This window comes from Manis pentadactyla, chromosome 13, assembly GCF_030020395.1.
Source record: "Manis pentadactyla isolate mManPen7 chromosome 13, mManPen7.hap1, whole genome shotgun sequence".
Lineage (NCBI taxonomy): Eukaryota > Metazoa > Chordata > Mammalia > Pholidota > Manidae > Manis > Manis pentadactyla.
In genome coordinates, this window is record NC_080031.1 from 70,810,992 (window position 1) to 70,828,422 (window position 17,431).

The window sequence follows — 17,431 nt, forward strand, 5'->3', positions numbered from 1 at the left end:
CTGCAGCTACACCAGCAAGAACCCAGCGACTGGTGAAAGGGGTAAGATACAAGCCCCGGCCCGGCGGGACCCGAGCGCCCCTCCCCCCAGCTCCCGGCGGGAGAACAATAGGCAGAGCGGGAGGGAGACGGAGCCCAGGACTGCCGAACACCCAGCCCAAGCCATCCGGGCCAGAGCGCAGACACAGTACATGCCCAGGGGGCCCTGGATACTGGGGGAACAGGGAGTAAGACCTCTGAGCGGATGCTGAAGCTGATGCCCCTGTGACAAAGAAAAGCGGGGGCTTTTTGAAAGTCTTAAAGGGACAGGGACTTAACAGCTTGACGGAAACAACCCAGGTCACAGTACAGCAGCTGGAAATTACAGGGAAAACCGGGTGCACTAACCCCCTGGGCAACAGCTCTGAGACCCCTCACGGAGGCAAACAGTCAAGCAGCACCCCAATCAATTACCCCACCGGGCGCTGCGAAAGCAGAGAAGCAGCCTGAGACAAATTCCGCCCACAGAAAGGGAAATTTCTCCCTTCCGGCCAGGCAAGACACAAAGACCCAGTCTACACGCAATTACCCAACACAAGCCACTAGGGGTCGTAGTTGCCCCAGTAAAGAAAGGCCAGTAGCAAGTGAAAATTTTGGCCCTCCCAGCTGACAGTCAATAGCACCTGTCAACATGAAAAGGCAAAAAAATATGATCCAGACAAGACTAACCCAGACAGCTTCAGCATCTGCTACATCTTCCCCTGAGAAGGAATCTGGGGAGATAGATTTAGCCAGTCTACCTGAAAAAGAATTCAAAACAAAAGTCATAACCATGCTGATGGACTTGCAGAGAAATATGCAAGAACTAAGGAAGGAGAATTCAGAAATAAAACAAGCTCTGGAAGGACTTCAAAACAGAATGGACGAGATGCAAGAGACCATTAATGGACTAGAAAACAGAGAACAGGAACGCAGAGAAGCTGATGCAGAGAGAGATAAAAGGATCTCCAGGAATGAAAGAATTTTAAGAGAGCTGAGTGATCAATCTAAAAGGAATAATATAAGAATCATAGGCATTCCAGAAGAAGTAGAGAGAGAAAAGGGGATAGAAAATGTCTTTGAAGAAATAATTGCTGAAAATTTCCCCAAACTAGGGGAAGAAATGGCCTCTCAGACCACAGAGGTACACAGAACTCCCATGACAAGGGATCCAAGGAGGGCAACACCAAGACACATAATAATTAAAATGGCAAAGATCAAAGACAAGGACAAAGTATTACAAGCAGCCAGAGAGAAAAAAAAGGTTACCTACAAAGGAAAACCCATCAGGCTATCATCAGACTTCTCAACAGAAACCCTACAGGCCAGAAGAGAATGGCATGATATACTTAATGCAATGAAACAGAAGGGCCTCGAACCAAGACTACTGTATCCAGCACGAATATCATTTAAATATGAAGGAGGGATTAAACAATTCCCAGACAAGCAAAAGTTGAGGGAATTTGCCTCCCACAAACCACCTCTACAGGGCATCCTACAGGGACTGCTCTAGATGGGAGCACTCCTAAAAAGAGCACACAACAAAACACCCAACATATGAAGAAGGGAGGAGGAGGAATAAGAAGGGAGAGAAATAAAGAATCATCAGATTGTGTTTATAATAGCTCAACAAGCGAGTTAAGTTAGACAGCAAGACAGTAAAGAAGTTAACCCTAAACCTTTGGTAACCACAAACTTAAAGCCTGCAATGGCAATAAATTCATACCTTTCAATAATCACCCTAAATGTAAATGGACTGAATGCACCAATCAAAAGACACAGAGTAATAGAATGGATAAAAAAGCAAGATCCATCCATATGCTGCTTACAAGAGACTCACCTCAAACCCAAAGACGCGCACAGACTTAAAGTCAAGGGATGGAAAAAGATATTTCAAGCAAACAACAGAGAGAAGAAAACAGGTGTTGCAATTCTAGTATCAGACAAAACAGACTTCAAAATAAAGAAAGTAACAAAAGACAAAGAAGGACAGTACATAATGATAAAGGGCTCAGTCCATCAAGAGGATATAACCATTATAAATATATATGCACCCAATACAGGAGCACCAACATACCTGAAACAAATATTAACAGAACTAAAGGAGGAAATAGAACGCAATGCATTCATTCTAGGAGACTTCAACACACCACTCACTCCAAAGGACAGATCCACCTGACAGAAAATAAGTAAGGACACAGAGGCACTGAACAACACACTAGAACAGATGGACCTAATAGACATCTACAGAACTCTACATCCAAAAGCAACAGGATACACGTTCTTCTCAAGTGCACATGGAACATTCTCCAGAATAGACCACATACTAGGACACAAAAAGAGCCTCAGAAAATTCCAAAAGATTGAAACCCTACCAACCAACTTTTCAGACCACAAAGGCATTAAACTAGAAATAAACTGTTCAAAGAAAGCAAAAAGGCTCACAAACACATGGAGGCTAAACAACACGCTCCTAAATAATCAATGGATCAATGACCAAATCAAAATGGAGATCCAGCAATATATGGAAACAAATGACAACAACAACACTAAGCCCCAACTTCTGTGGGACGCAGCAAAAGCAGTCTTAAGAGGAAAGTATATAGCACTCCAAGCATATTTAAAAAAGGAAGAGCAATCCCAAATGAACGGTCTAATGTCACAACTATCAAAATTGGAAAAAGAAGAACAAATGAGGCCTAAGGTCAGCAGAAGGAGGGACATAATAAAGATCAGAGAAGAAATAAATAAAATTGAGAAGAATAAAACAATAGCAAAAATCAATGAAACCAAGAGCTGGTTCTTCGAGAAAATAAACAAAATAGATAAGCCTCTAGCCAGACTTATTAAGAGGAAAAGAGAGTCAACACAAATCAACAGTATCAGAAATGAGAAAGGAAAAATCACAACAGATCCCGCAGAAATACAAAGAATTATTAGAGACTACTATGAAAACCTATATGCTAACAAGCTGTGAAACCTAGGAGAAATGGACAACTTCCTAGAAAAATACAACCTTCCAAGACTGACCCAAAAAGAAACAGAAAATCTAAACAGACCAATTACCAGCAACGAAATTGAAGCGGTAATCAAAAAACTACCAAAGAACAAAACCCCCGGGCCAGATGGATTTACCTCGGAATTTTATCAGACATACAGGGAAGACATAATACCCATTCTCCTTAAAGTTTTCCAAGAAATAGAAGAGGAGGGGATACTCCCAAACTCATTCTATGAAGCTAACATCACCCTAATACCAAAACCAGGCAAAGACACCACCAAAAAAGAAAACTACAGACCAATATCCCTGATGAACGTAGACGCAAAAATACTCAACAAAATTTTAGCAAACCGAATTCAAAAATACATCAAAACCATCGTGCACCATGACCAAGTGGGATTCATCCCAGGGATGCAAGGATGGCACAACATTCGAAAGTCCATCAATATCATCCACCACATCAACAAAAAGAAAGACAAAAACCACATGATCATCTCCATAGATGCTGAAAAAGCATTTGACAAAGTTCAACATCCATTCATGATAAAAACTCTCAGCAAAATGGGAATAGAGGGCAAGTACCTCAACATAATAAAGGCCATCTATGAAAAACCCACAGCCAACATTATATTGAATAGCGAGAAGCTGAAAGCATTTCCGCTGAGATCGGGAACTAGACAGGGATGCCCACTCTCCCCACTGTTATTTAACATTGTACTAGAGGTCCTAGCCACGGCAATCAGACAAAACAAAAAAATACAAGGAATCCAGATTGGCAAAGAAGAAGTCAAACTGTCACTATTTGCAGACGACATGATACTGTACATAAAAAACCCTAAAGACTCCACCCCAGAACTACTAGAACTGATATCGGAATACAGCAAAGTTGCAGGATACAAAATCAACACACAGAAATCTGTGGCTTTCCTATATACCAACAATGAACCAACAGAAAGAGAAATCAGGAAAACAACTCCATTCACAATTGCATCAAAAAAATAAAATACCTAGGAATAAACCTAACCAAAGAAGTGAAAGACTTATATTCTGAAAACTACAAGTCACTCTTAAAAGAAATTAAAGGGGACACTAACAGATGGAAACGCATCCCATGCTCATGGCTAGGAAGAATTAATATCGTCAAAATGGCCATCCTGCCCAAAGCAATATACAGATTTGATGCAATCCCTATGAAACTACCAGCAACATTCTTCAATGAACTGGAACAAATAATTCAAAAATTCATATGGAACCACCAAAGACCCCGAATAGCCAAAGCAATCCTGAGAAAGAAGAATAAAGTAGGGGGGATCTCACTCCCCAACTTCAAGCTCTATTATAAAGCCATAGTAATCAAGACAATTTGGTACTGGCACAAGAACAGAGCCACAGACCAATGGAACAGACTAGACAATCCAGACATTAACTCAGACATATATGGTCAATTAATATTTGATAAAGGAGCCATGGACATACAATGGCGAAATGACAGTCTCTTCAACAGATGGTGCTGGCAAAAACTGGACAGCTACATGTAGGAGAATGAAACTGGACCATCGTCTAACCCCATATACAAAAGTAAACTCAAAATGGATCAAAGACCTGAATGTAAGTCATGAAATCATTAAACTCTTGGAAGAAAACATAGGCACAAACCTCTTAGACATAAACATGAGTGACCTCTTCTTGAACATATCTCCCCGGGCAAGGAAAACAACAGCAAAAATGAACAAGTGGGGCTATATTAAGCTGAAAAGCTTCTGTACAGCAAAAGACACCATCAATAGAACAAAAAGGAACCCTACAGTATGGGAGAATATCTTTGAAAATGACACATCCGATAAAGGCTTGACGTCCAGAATATATAAAGAGCTCACACGCCTCAACAAACAAAAAACAAATAACCCAATTAAAAAATGGGCAAAGGAACTGAACAGACGGTTCTCCAAAAAAGAAATCCAGATGGCCAACAGACACATGAAAAGATGCTCCACATCGCTAATTATCAGAGAAATGCAAATTAAAACTACAATGAAGTATCACCTCACACCAGTAAGGATGGCTGCCATCCAAAAGACAAACAACAACAAATGTTGGCGAGGCTGTGGAGAAAGGGGAACCCTCCTACACTGCTGGTGGGAATGTAAACTTGTTCAACCATTGTGGAAAGCAGTATGGAGGTACATCAAAATGCTCAAAACAGACTTACCATTTGACCCAGGAATTGCACTCCTAGGAATTTACCCTAAGAATGCAGCAATCAAGTATGAGAAAGATCAGTGCACCCCTATGTTTATGGCAGCACTATTTACAATAGCCAAGAATTGGAAGCAACCTAAATGTCCATCGATAGATGAATGGATAAAGAAGATGTGGTACATATACACAATGGAATACTACTCAGCCATAAGAAAAGGGCAAATCCAACCATTTGCAGCAACATGGATGGAGCTGGAGGGTATTTTGCTCAGTGAAACAAGCCAAGCAGAGAAAGAGAAATACCAAATGATTTCACTCATCTGTGGAATATAAGAACAAAGGAAAAACTGAAGGAACAAAACAGCAGCAGAATCATAGAACTCAAGAATGGACTAACAGGTACCAAAGGGAAAGGGACTGGGGAGGATGGGTGGGTAGGGAGGGATAAGGGGGGGAGAAAAAGAGGGGTATTAAGATTAGCATCCATAGGGGGGTGGGAGAAAGGGGAGGGCTATACAACACAGAGAAGACAAGTAGTGATTCTGCAACATTTTGCTACGCTGATGGACAGTTACTGTAAAGGGGTATATAGGGGGGACCTGGTATAGGGTTGAGCCTAGTAAACAAAGTATTCGTCATGTAAGTGTAGATTAATGATTAAAAAAAAAAAAAATGCAGTTCCTATGTGGTGACCTCTAATGAGTTCTACACAATGATATAAAGGACATATAAAAGTGTAGGCAAAGGGTCTGTTTGTGTTTATACAGAGGATCAAAGCCTAATTTGGCTACCCCGAAAATGAACTAAGATACGATATGAAAAAGTACTTCCAACATCAGCACTCTCGGGAAGACTCATGACAGAAGATGATCAGAAAAAAAAAAAAAAAAAAAACTTCAACAAAGATCCACACACTGTCACAGGTGTAGATGCACTCATCCCACCAGTTCCTGGACTTGCCATGGGAAAGATGAAGGAGATATCTAAGCTGGCCTGTGCATGCAGTAAAACAAAAATTGGACTGGATCTATACTATTGGAACTCAACCAAGAATTAGGAGAAGTGCAAATTGTAGCACTCCAAAATCTTACAACCACAGACTATTTATCGTTAAAAGAACATATGGGATATGAACAGTCCCCAGGAATGGGGTGTTCTAGTTTATCTGAATTCTCTCAGACTGTTTAAGTTCAGTCGGACAATATCCACCATATCATAGATAAGTTTTCACAAATGCCTAAGGTGCCTAACTGGTTTTCTTGGTTTCACTGGACATGGCTGGTAATTACAGGTATGCTTTGGTTAGGTAACTATATTCCTATTATGTTAATGTGTGTGCACAATTTAATTAGTAGTTTAAAACCCATCCATGCTGAAGTTACTCTACAAGAAGATATGTCAAAGAAATAATCAATCTTCCCAGGTTTTCTTCTGCCTGCTACTTCTATAGCTTTTCTTCTTCCTACCTAATCACAACCTTTAAATAGAACTCGTGCCACATGTCGAATTTACCGAGTATCATAATTCTTCCAAGTGGTAAAGACACCTCAAGACAAATGCTGGGCATAGAAGCCACAGGGCATAAATATGCAAAGAAGTAAAAAGCTAACCTTTTCAAACAATAAGGCTTCTCTCTCACTTACCAACTTAACATTTCCCTGTATGGCCCCAGAAGATGACTGGTTAGCCAGAGACGGGTAAGATTCCTCAAGGGAGGAACAACCTAAGACAGGCACAGTCGCAGGGGGCCATCTGGTGAGAAAATGGGGAGCAGCAGAGGTGAGGCTTAGAACCTCCCCCCTCATGTTCTGAGAGAAATCTTCTGCATACATGGATGTTTTATTGCCCTCGTCTAGCTCGGATTAACACATAGTCTACAGGCACACACCTGATCATCTACATTTGCTCTCTTACAACACTAAACTCTGTTTTCTACCTTTATCTCGTATCTACCTACCACTTCAGCATTTTATTAAAAATAATAATAATAGAGAAATGTGGTATCCTCATATAAATCAAGTTTAAAAATCAAATGAATATTCATATTTGAACTGACTGTGTATAGTTCATAATGCATGAACAAAACCGAAAGCTTCTGTGATGACTGCCCTTGCACTGTTCACCATGTAACTTATTCACTATGTAAGAATTTGTACTCCATGTAAGAATTTGTTCATTATGCATCAGAAGATTGGAGACTGATGAAAATTAGGCTTGGGGTGGATTAATGATTGTGCATTGAGTATTGACCCCCCTATACAGAAATTTATTGTGGTTAACAACTATTTGATCAATAAATATGAGAGATGCCCTCACAAAGTATATATATATATATATATATATATATACATATATATATATATATATATATGTATATATATAAACACACTTCCAATTGTAAAATAAATAAGTAACCGGGATGTAATGTATAGCATAAGGAATATAGTCAAAATATTTTAACAACTTGGTATGGTGATAGCTGGTACCTAGAATTATCATGTATATAAATGTTGAATCACTGTGTTGTACACCTGAAACTAATGTGATGTAATACTGTGTGTCAACTACCCTTCAATAAAAAATAATTATCTACAAAAAAAAAAAATAAATAATAATAATAATAATAATAAAGAGAGAAATGTGGTATCCACATATAAATCAAGTATAAAAACCAAATGAGTATTCATATTTGAACTGACTGTTTATAGTTCATAATGCATGAGCAAAACCGAAAGTTTCTGTGATGACTGCCCTTGTACTGTTCACTATGTAACTTATTTACTATGTAAGAATTTGTTCTCCATGTGAGAACTTGTTTGTTATGCCTCAGAAAATTGGAGACTGACGAAAATTAGGCTTGGGGTGGATTAATGATTGTCCATTGAGCATTGACTCCCCTATACAGAATTTTATTGTCGTTAACAACCATTTGATCAATAAATATGAGAGATGCCCTCACAAAAAAAAAAAAAAAAAAGGACAGACTTCCAATGGTAAAATAAATAAGTAACCGGGATGTAATGTATAGCATAAGGAATATAGTCAAGATATTGTAACAGCTTGGTAGGGTGATAGCTGGAACCTAGAATTATGTATATAAATGTTTTACCACTGTGTTGTACACTTGAAACTAATGTAATGTAATACTGTGCGTCAACTACCCTTCAATAAAAAATAATTAAAAAAAAAAAAAAAAGTAAGTATCATGATGTCATATAAACAGATACACAGCCTGGGACAGCATTTCCAAAACATCACTAGTGCATGTTTCTAAAACATACACTAGTGTATGTAGTGTATGTGTATCTATTTATAATAAATATCATGAATATATAAGCTAATAAGCAAAACAAACAAAATCCTTTTACTTGGGTTTCCTCATTGGGAAGATATGGGAGTGCCTAAAGTACAGTTATCCTATGTTTATGAATATAAGGTAAATGAGGCAGATTGCCATGTTCTTGCCAAACTTAGTTTTTTCTTTTCCTTCTAAGAGCACAACCAGAAGGTATTTCCCTTCACACCACCACTGGATGAGGCCATGTAACTGAGTTACAGCCAATGGGATCTGAACAAATGCCTTGACTATAAAACCTCTCATTTTATCCTCTATTTTCTCTCTTTCTCCACTGAGCAAAGAGAACTCCTAGAGGCACAAGAGGGAAGACGACTGTAAGGAGCAGACTGTGATGAACAAGAAATAGATCACTGAGATTTAGTAGCTATTTATTACAGCAAGCAGTCAACTGTGAATAATACTGGAAGTGGTACTGTGTGGTTGGGTACGGCCATTAAAATAACAAATCTGGCTTTGGCTTAGCGGTTCAGCAGTAAGAATAAGGAAATGGGGTATCTGAGGCTGAAAAAGGGGCACCCTACGTGTTAAAAAAATAGGTAGAACTATTTATTGCCAGTGATGATGTGGGAAGCAGGCTACATGCCTATAGAATTTGCAGCACCAGGGTAAGTGGCTGAAAGAAAGAAAAGATTAGGTTCTTTGGAAATATACTACAAAAAAAAAGAAGAGTTCGGGAAGGAATTGGCCAGCTCACAGGCAAAAACTAAAGGGAACAAAGAATCCAAATGTTTGGGAACTTAGGTTTAGAAAAGCCTCTGGGCTCCAAACAGTAAGAGGTAAGACTGAGAGAGGTTTTTAAGCAGTAAAGGCTCAGAAACACTCAGACCTGCCTCAGAGATAAGAGTAAAGGTATAGCCTTCCCAGCCCAACTTGCGTCTCAATGTAGCAGATACTCTGTGACAGGGGGCGGGTTGTGGGGGTGGGTGGGACAGGGACAGACACAAACATAAAAAAGGCAAGTTTGAGCACTAGCTCGAGGGAAGAATTTCTGGTGTGGTGACTAGCTCATAGATGGACTGACTGAAAACACAGAGGTCAGAAATCCACTAAGTCTTTGAGGAAACTGCATTGTAAAAGAGATCACAAGCCTAGACTGGAAAAAAACTCTTGACCATTAAGACCTTAAACCATAGACTTTAAACCATCTTCAGGACCATATACTTTTACCAAGCACTTGGGGCAACCCCCAAAGAGATCATACAAAATGTCCACTTTAGATGTGGCCATGGAACAAAGACCTTCTCAAAAGTACAGTCAGGGACCATGGAGAACAATGGGTAAGGATGTCCTTCCCCGATCCTTAACAGTTTCTGCTCAAGGAGATGTGATGTGTGCCTCTCATTTTTCCCTAAACTGATTGAGAGTTTTTACTGTGGCTACCTGTCCCTGCTCTGCTGCTAAGTATCTGCTATGAGGTGGGGCAGTCTGTGTTTTGAATGCACAGGACACTGAACTGCGAGCAGCCACATCGATGAGGTAGTGAAAGGCGCTGCACCAACACCCAGCGATCCTGGGCTTTGAGATGGACACAGCCACTGCATGGGTCTTTGCGGGTGGCTTCCTTTGGAGCAAGGCTAGGCTGAGAGTCCTCTCTGTGTGGGAGGAAAAGCAAAATCGGCATCTGGTAATTGAAAAGAGGACCAGTGGCAGATAGTTATGTGTTCAAGAAACTCCACTTTTCTTTTTTTCTCCCAGCCCCATAATTAGACTGCAATTCTTAGTTCCTTTGTGGCTACATGTGGTCATATAATTGAATTCTGGGTAATAAAATGTACACACAACTGATTCTTGCTACTTTCTGGCCCATGGAAATCTCTAGCAAAATTTTCCATGTACTCTATTCTCTTCTGCTGGCCAAATCAAGAACACTTAGGAACTGGAGGAGAAAGGAGCAAAAAGATGGAAGGAACTTGATGCCTGAATGACTATGTAAAACACCACCTCTCTGCTAATACAGTGGACTATGATTTGAGTGAAAAAAACTTTTTTATTATTTTAAGCCAGTGAGAGTTAGGGATATGTACAGAAGTCAGCCTACTCAAATACTCAAACTTGATTTGTTATGAATTAATCAGAAAATATTCTGGTTTTACTCTTAACCCAGGAAGCAAACACTTGTTACTGAAAGTATAATGGCATGGCATTGACTAAGATATACCTTATATAATAATTTACTTAAGAATATGTTGATTTAGTTCAAGATAAATTAAACAGACCTTATTATTTCCTGGTAACTTTTGTCTGTATTTTTCTTATTGGCAGGACATAGGTAAAATAAAAAACAATCAAAAAATTTTAAATTACACTGGTAATTTTAAGATCCTCTGTTTCCATTTCTGCGAGTACATAATTCATTCAGGTTATTAGGCAACACACTTTTTTTCATCCTTTCACTGTGGCAAAGCATTGCATAACTCCATATGGAAGTCAGGCAGCCATTAGTACTTACCTGAGGTTTTGCTTTTCGGAGCCTGCTCTCTGTAATTTCTAAAAGAAGAAAAACACCATTAGGACTTGAGAAAGATAAATAAATTATCTGATCTTCATTAGATAACATAATAAAACTGTTATAAAACTCATATTATATTCCCTCATGCCACCAGCATTTTAAAAAATCATAAAACCCCCAGGTTTTAGCTACATCACATGTGGTAATTTTCCTCTCTCTACCCTCTTAAAGACTTCTGGTCATAGAATATCCTATCTTGGTTACCTTGTATCTACTCTTAAGGACTATCTAGACAAAGAATTTCCAGTCTTCTCACGGGGGAATTAATCACATATAACAAAAATTAAGACTTATATTTTATGGTAGAGGGAAGGGATAGTGGTATATTATTTTCAAGTGAGGAAAAAATGTAGCCTTTTGAGGCAGGTTTTAGAGTTATAAATAATATTTTCACTATTTTCAATTCTCTAAGATGATTGTGTGTTTTTCTCATACTCTTCCTTCACTGGAAAATCTCAATACCACAGTTTTCTATTCTACTAAAATTTATCCCTGACTTATAAATATAGAGAAAAACAGTTTATTGAAGAAAACAGTTATTACTGAATAAATTAACTAATCATGATCTTTATTATGAAATGTGAAGAGAGATATCCCTTTCCAAGTTAGAGTTACAAGTGAAATTAAACTTGACTTAGAACAGCATGAAAAGTGGTGGTTAATTACAGGGATAGGGACAGCAGTCCCACCAAGTATAAAGCCGTCTGGAGAAACTCAGTGTTAGGACAAGCAGCTGGATATACTGAAATACGAATACATAATCAAATGTTTGATGTTTACAATAGTGGCCCTGGGTCATCAAGAAAAAAACTATTTTTCAGAAAGTTCTGTTTAAAGAATGAGATATGAGACATACCCAGAAGTTTTTCATCAAAAGCTAATTCCAAGTTTCAAACGTTTGTAAGTCAAAGGAATAAACTTAAATTAGCTAGACAAATTATTTTGCTATAGGATAAATCTGGCATTGCCATATATGTATTTGTATATATTATCTCGATATAAAGTTGGAGAAGGCCAAGTCTAAACACAGGATGTATTGTATAAACTAGCATTATTTATGGGTGATAGGCTCTTCTCTTATTTTAGGATGTACAGTTACTTCATATTTTAAAAAAAATTAAGAACCAATAATTATTTCAGAATACAAAAATATACTTACCTTCTGGAGCTTTTAGATCCAGATAAAGAATGGAAAAACACTGATTCAAATTTCCTTGTTTCTGTATTTGGCTTATTTTTGTCATTTTTTATACCCCGCTGGGTTTCAAATATATCTTCTTCAGGTAACACTTTCTGGATGGTTTTTTGTTCCTCAGCTGAAGCATGGAAACTACTTTCCTTCTTTCGTGTCCGTCTGACTTTCCCAATGAAGAAGTCATCACCACTATCACTTTCCTCAGACATGGAAGACTGTTTATAAAACCTTTCTTCAGTGCTATCATCAAAATAATCCCTCTCTTCTTCATGCAATTCCTTTCCATCACTGCTACCGCTACATGAGTTATCAGACTCTCCCTTTTTTCTTGTTTTACGTAACATTTTCCCTTTTCGGTCAGCAGGTATCTTTTGGGGCTCAGAGGGAACTACAGGATCCTTTTCAGAAGGCTTTGGTGGAGAGACTGGAATATCCACTGCTTTGGGTTCATGTTCCATCTTGGATATTTTTGCTTTTGAATGTATTGGTTTCTTTGCCAATAATTTGGCTTCTTTCTCTTTTTGGTCACTGATAATAGTTCCTTCATGTTGTACCTTACTGGTATCATCATTTGAACACAAAGTGTCCTTGGAATGATTTTCTTCTGAAACATTCTTTGATGATTTAACCTCAGCAACATTTTGTCTTGCATCTTTAAAAGCTTTGACAGCAGCTGCAAGAGAAATAGCACGACTTATTTCAGCATCGAAACAAATTTTATAAAATAACATCATTTTAGTACAGTATTTTAAAGAATTACTTGTAAACATTTAAGAGGACAACTGGAATTTGTACTAAATATGTTATAAAGGGTCTGAATTCTAAATGTCAACTTTTTAACAACCAAACATTTAAGAAATGCTTAAAGGTGTCCATTTTAAATCTCCCTAAAAAAAAAAATCGTCCTAGCATGTCTTGGAGTTTATGACGGACAGTGAAAACTTCGCTGAATATAAATAAATAAAATAAGTGGTAATTTTAATTTCTGTAGAAATAATGATATGATTGTAGGTTTCAGACATAAAAATAATAAGTATCTTCTAATCTCACACATTTAATTACTTCAATACATTTTATAAAACACATACACATAAATGAAAATTATGTGACTAAGTGCGGCAACATGTAAAGTAATAAAATGAATTATATCAACATTTAGAAAATCAATTATATTCAATATCATGAATATATTACTATATAAATACAGTAATTTATATAGTCATATACTTACTATATATTATGTAAATAGTACTTTTTATACTTACATATTAGAATTTAGGAAAAAATGTAATTTAGTTTCTTGAGACATCAGATACATTTCATATTTTCAGGTATCTTCCCATTTTTGGAAATATTGAAAGAGATATTTATAATATAAAAGATCCTCAAAAGGAAAATAAACCATAAAAATATACGGTCATTTATTCAAAACTGTATACACAAATGCTTAATTAAGTATATTGCTTACAAGTCACTTAACTCCTACCTTTTAGCACATCTATCTTTTTCTTCAGAAGAGGGTGCATTGCTAGTCTGGCAATTGCTCTTTCAGGTGCAGTAGAATCAGGCTGCAAATTGAACAATAAACAAAGAGGGATGAAAATAATGTGGCACTATTAAGGCATGAATAAAATTAAATATATCATAATGTTGAAAAATTAGAGATAGGGAATAGGGATTAATAATCTCATTAGATAAACCACCTGTATAATCAATCCATGCTAAAGGTAAATAAAATACATGGTGATAAAAATGTCCTTGAACAATTAAAATCATGTATTTAATTAATGAATATTCTTTTGGGTATTTTATTTTGAATACCTACTGTTACTACTATATTCTCAGAGCCTTCCACCACAGTGCCTCATGTATTAGCCAACACTTTATAAATATCTGATGATGAATGAATGAGAACAGATCATATATAATATTTAATGTGTTTATAAATTTAGACAACTCATAATTCAGGCTAATTGCTCTAAGTATCATCTGTAGGCTGACAACTTTCAAATTTCTACCTCCAACTCTAACTTGAGCTGTGGACTTACATATTCCACCACCTACTTGACAGGTTAAGGGAGAATTCTTTAATTTTCTTTTCAAACTTGCTTCTACTGCAAGTCTTTACCATGTTATTATATGTAATTTGAATTTTTCTTGCTCAGCCCTAAAACTTTAAGGATTTTTCCATCACACTGCCATTTCCTTCATCTCACAATTCATCTGTTAGCAAATCCTGTCTTTTGTCTGCAAAATGCATCCAGAATTAGTCACTTCTAACCATTTCTATTCTTACTACCTTTGACCAAATCAACACCTCTCACCTGCACCAATGTACCAATGTAATAAACTCACTCAACTTTGCATCCTGCTTCACTAATAGCCAGTTTTCCATAAAGCAGTCGTAGGGAGTTTCTACATGTGTACCAGATCATGCTCATCCCCATATTTGTTCTTCTTTAAGCTTTCCTGCCTTCTGATGCTTGGGTTATTCCACTGCAAGCTCTTTCCTACTTGGAACACACATGGCTGATCATTTCATTGAATTTAGGTCTCTGCTCAAATGTAATCCGAACTAACACAACACTTTCCATCACTCTTTAGTTACTTCACATCACTTAACACTGCATGCCAGTGTAGATATTTTGATATCTGTAAGGCAAGGACTTTGCTTTCCTCATTGCTATAGACCCAGTGCCCAGAACAGTAACTGGTAAGAACTGGCATTCAGCAAACAATCCACAGAGCAACTGAATAAATATTTCACTAGTATGTGAACACAGAGCTACCAGCTCCAAACATCTTTATTTTAAATTTGTCCTTCATTTTAACAGTCTGATATAAGGCTTTTTTCCCTCCAGTAACATAAACATATGAGTAAAAGCAGGATGACTGGAGTTTGAAATCTATTGTTTGGAGGACTTACCTGGGTAGTGTCACTCAGAGAGCTACTTCTTTAAATTATTCCATGGTGCAAATCCTGTGCCAGGACCGCCTATTGTCTAACTGCCTCATGAACGGGGTTGAATTGTATCCTCTCAATTTCATGAATTAACTTAACTAGAAACTCAGAATGTGGCCTTACTTGGAAACAGTGTCTTTGCAGATATAATTAATTAAGTGGAGACCCTACTAGATTAGGGTGGGCCCTTAATCTACAACTAATGTCCTTACAAGTGCATTTTGGACAGAGGCACAGAGAAACAGAGAGGGAAGAAGGCTGAGGCAATGATCGGAGTTATTCTGCCACAGGCCAAGGAAGGACTGGGGCCACAAGAAATTGGAAGGAGCAAGGAAGCATTCTTCCCTAGAACCTCCTGAGGAAGCATAGCCCTACTGACACCCTGATTTCAGCTTTCTAGTCTCCTAAAAAAAACATCAGAGAAAAAAATTTCTCATGTTTTCAACCACCCAATTTGTAGTACTTTGTCACAGCAGCCTTAGGGGAGCATAATATACCTTGACTTTGACTCTTAGTTTAACCTTCTCCAAGAAATGTAGTCCATTTGAGCCACTCATTAACTACAGTGTTAAGTCAAACCTCGGCTTCTTCAACACCTTGCTAGGTTTTCTGAAGACAACACAGGATTTCTTACCCATTTTATCTACTTCAGAGACATGCAACAGAATTTGGAAAGAAAGTCTATCACTGGTATCCTGAGTGACTCAGCAATAAGCTGGGCTGCTGAAGGTTGGGTCAAACATGCTTGCTTGAGATTTTTAGGAAAGGAGCACATGATTTTTTGGGCTGAAAAGACCCAACACAACACAGGAAAATAGAGTCATATCAGAATACTCGGGTCTATAATAAGCTTTCAGAGAAAAAATAAATCACACACACACACACACTGAGGAATCAGAATCAGTGGTCAAAATACAATAGAGTAATGCTTCTGAAATTCTGAAAGAAAATGATTTCCAAACTAGGGAAGAATAAAAATACTTCCAGACCTGGAAGGTTTAAAAAGTTTACATTCCTTGAACTTTTCCCCCTAGAAGCTACTGGCTCCACTAAAATGAGGAGGGATGCAAAAGAGGAGAAGGTATGGTTGTAAGAAACAGGAGACCCAAGCAAAGGCATCTCCAGGATGGAGACAGGAGGTTTGGATTTAAATTTAGAATACCTGGTATATTAAATATTTTGAGGGATTTCAATAATGTTTGAAGAATTTGGTATTACACTTGAGAGAAGACAGAAGACTAATAAAATAAAGGTAACTATTACAAACTACAGGAAACCAAAGTATTATGCAGAAAAGCAAAAGTAATAATCATTTGCTGTATGACTCAAAATAACATGATTACTAAGTGTTTATCTCATCTAAATAAGACCAAATAGGATGGAAAGAATAAGAAGGATAATTTAACACAGGGGCTAGAGAAGGAAAAAGAGGTAAGTCCTTATAGACCACAGCAGGAAGTCAACAGCTAATGCTTAAAATGTACTAATATAAACGTATTGATGTGGGGGGTAAGTTCCAGAATCAACTGAAGTTTGGACTAATAGAGATCTTTCATTTTTCACAAAAATTCTTGCACAAGTGTTTGATTTTCAAAATCAGTGGTTAGCAAATGGGCTAGTTCTCAACTGCTACCTGTTTATTCAAAAAAAGTTTTATGGGGGCACAGTCAAATTCATTAATTTACATACTATGTTTGCACTATGTCACAATGGCAGAGTTGAGCAACTGTGACAGAGACTGTATTGCCTGAAAAGCCTAGAATATTTACTGTCTGGTCCTTTATAGAATAAGTGTGACACCTGCTCTAAATTACATTCAAGTAGAATCCTTGGTGGGGCTATCTGAAAATATTAGGAAAAAAGAAAAAATTGTTTTAGCACGCTCATGATGTGTGAAAGTTTAATTTGAAACAAAAACACCGCCTTGACATACTTTTGTTGCCAAATCATGGCAGCAGGTTATAAGCACTAAATGTGCTTCCTGAATGGTGATATGATTTGAGATCCTGGCTCAGTAGAAACAATCTGGTATTCAGTACAGAGGCAATATGCTATACTCCTCAGGACTAACCCCAGAACATTTCAGGCACACCTCATTTATTGTACTTCACTTTATTGCACTCTGCAAATACTGTTTCTTTTACAAATTGAAGGTTTGTGGCAATCCTGCGTTCAGCAAATCTATCAGTG

General features: G+C 37.6%; 1 protein-coding gene across 3 annotated transcripts in view; it reads right to left on the reverse strand.

Annotated features, from left to right (window-relative positions):
• The window catches only part of SRFBP1 (serum response factor binding protein 1), a 157,690-nt gene that overhangs the window by 8,606 nt on the left and 131,653 nt on the right, over positions 1-17,431 (reverse strand). For 2 of the 3 annotated variants that reach the window (XM_057490365.1, XM_057490364.1), the window contains exons 5-8: positions 13,766-13,847; positions 12,244-12,952; positions 11,025-11,062; positions 8,780-10,167 (exon numbers count right to left, since the gene is read on the reverse strand). In XM_057490365.1, coding sequence (XP_057346348.1) covers positions 9,914-10,167; positions 11,025-11,062; positions 12,244-12,952; positions 13,766-13,847 — 1,083 coding nt within the window. In that variant the 3' untranslated portion in view covers positions 8,780-9,913. Of the gene's footprint in view, positions 1-8,779; positions 10,168-11,024; positions 11,063-12,243; positions 12,953-13,765; positions 13,848-17,431 lie in introns of those variants that run through there. The other variant, XM_036903132.2, reaches the window with a different exon arrangement.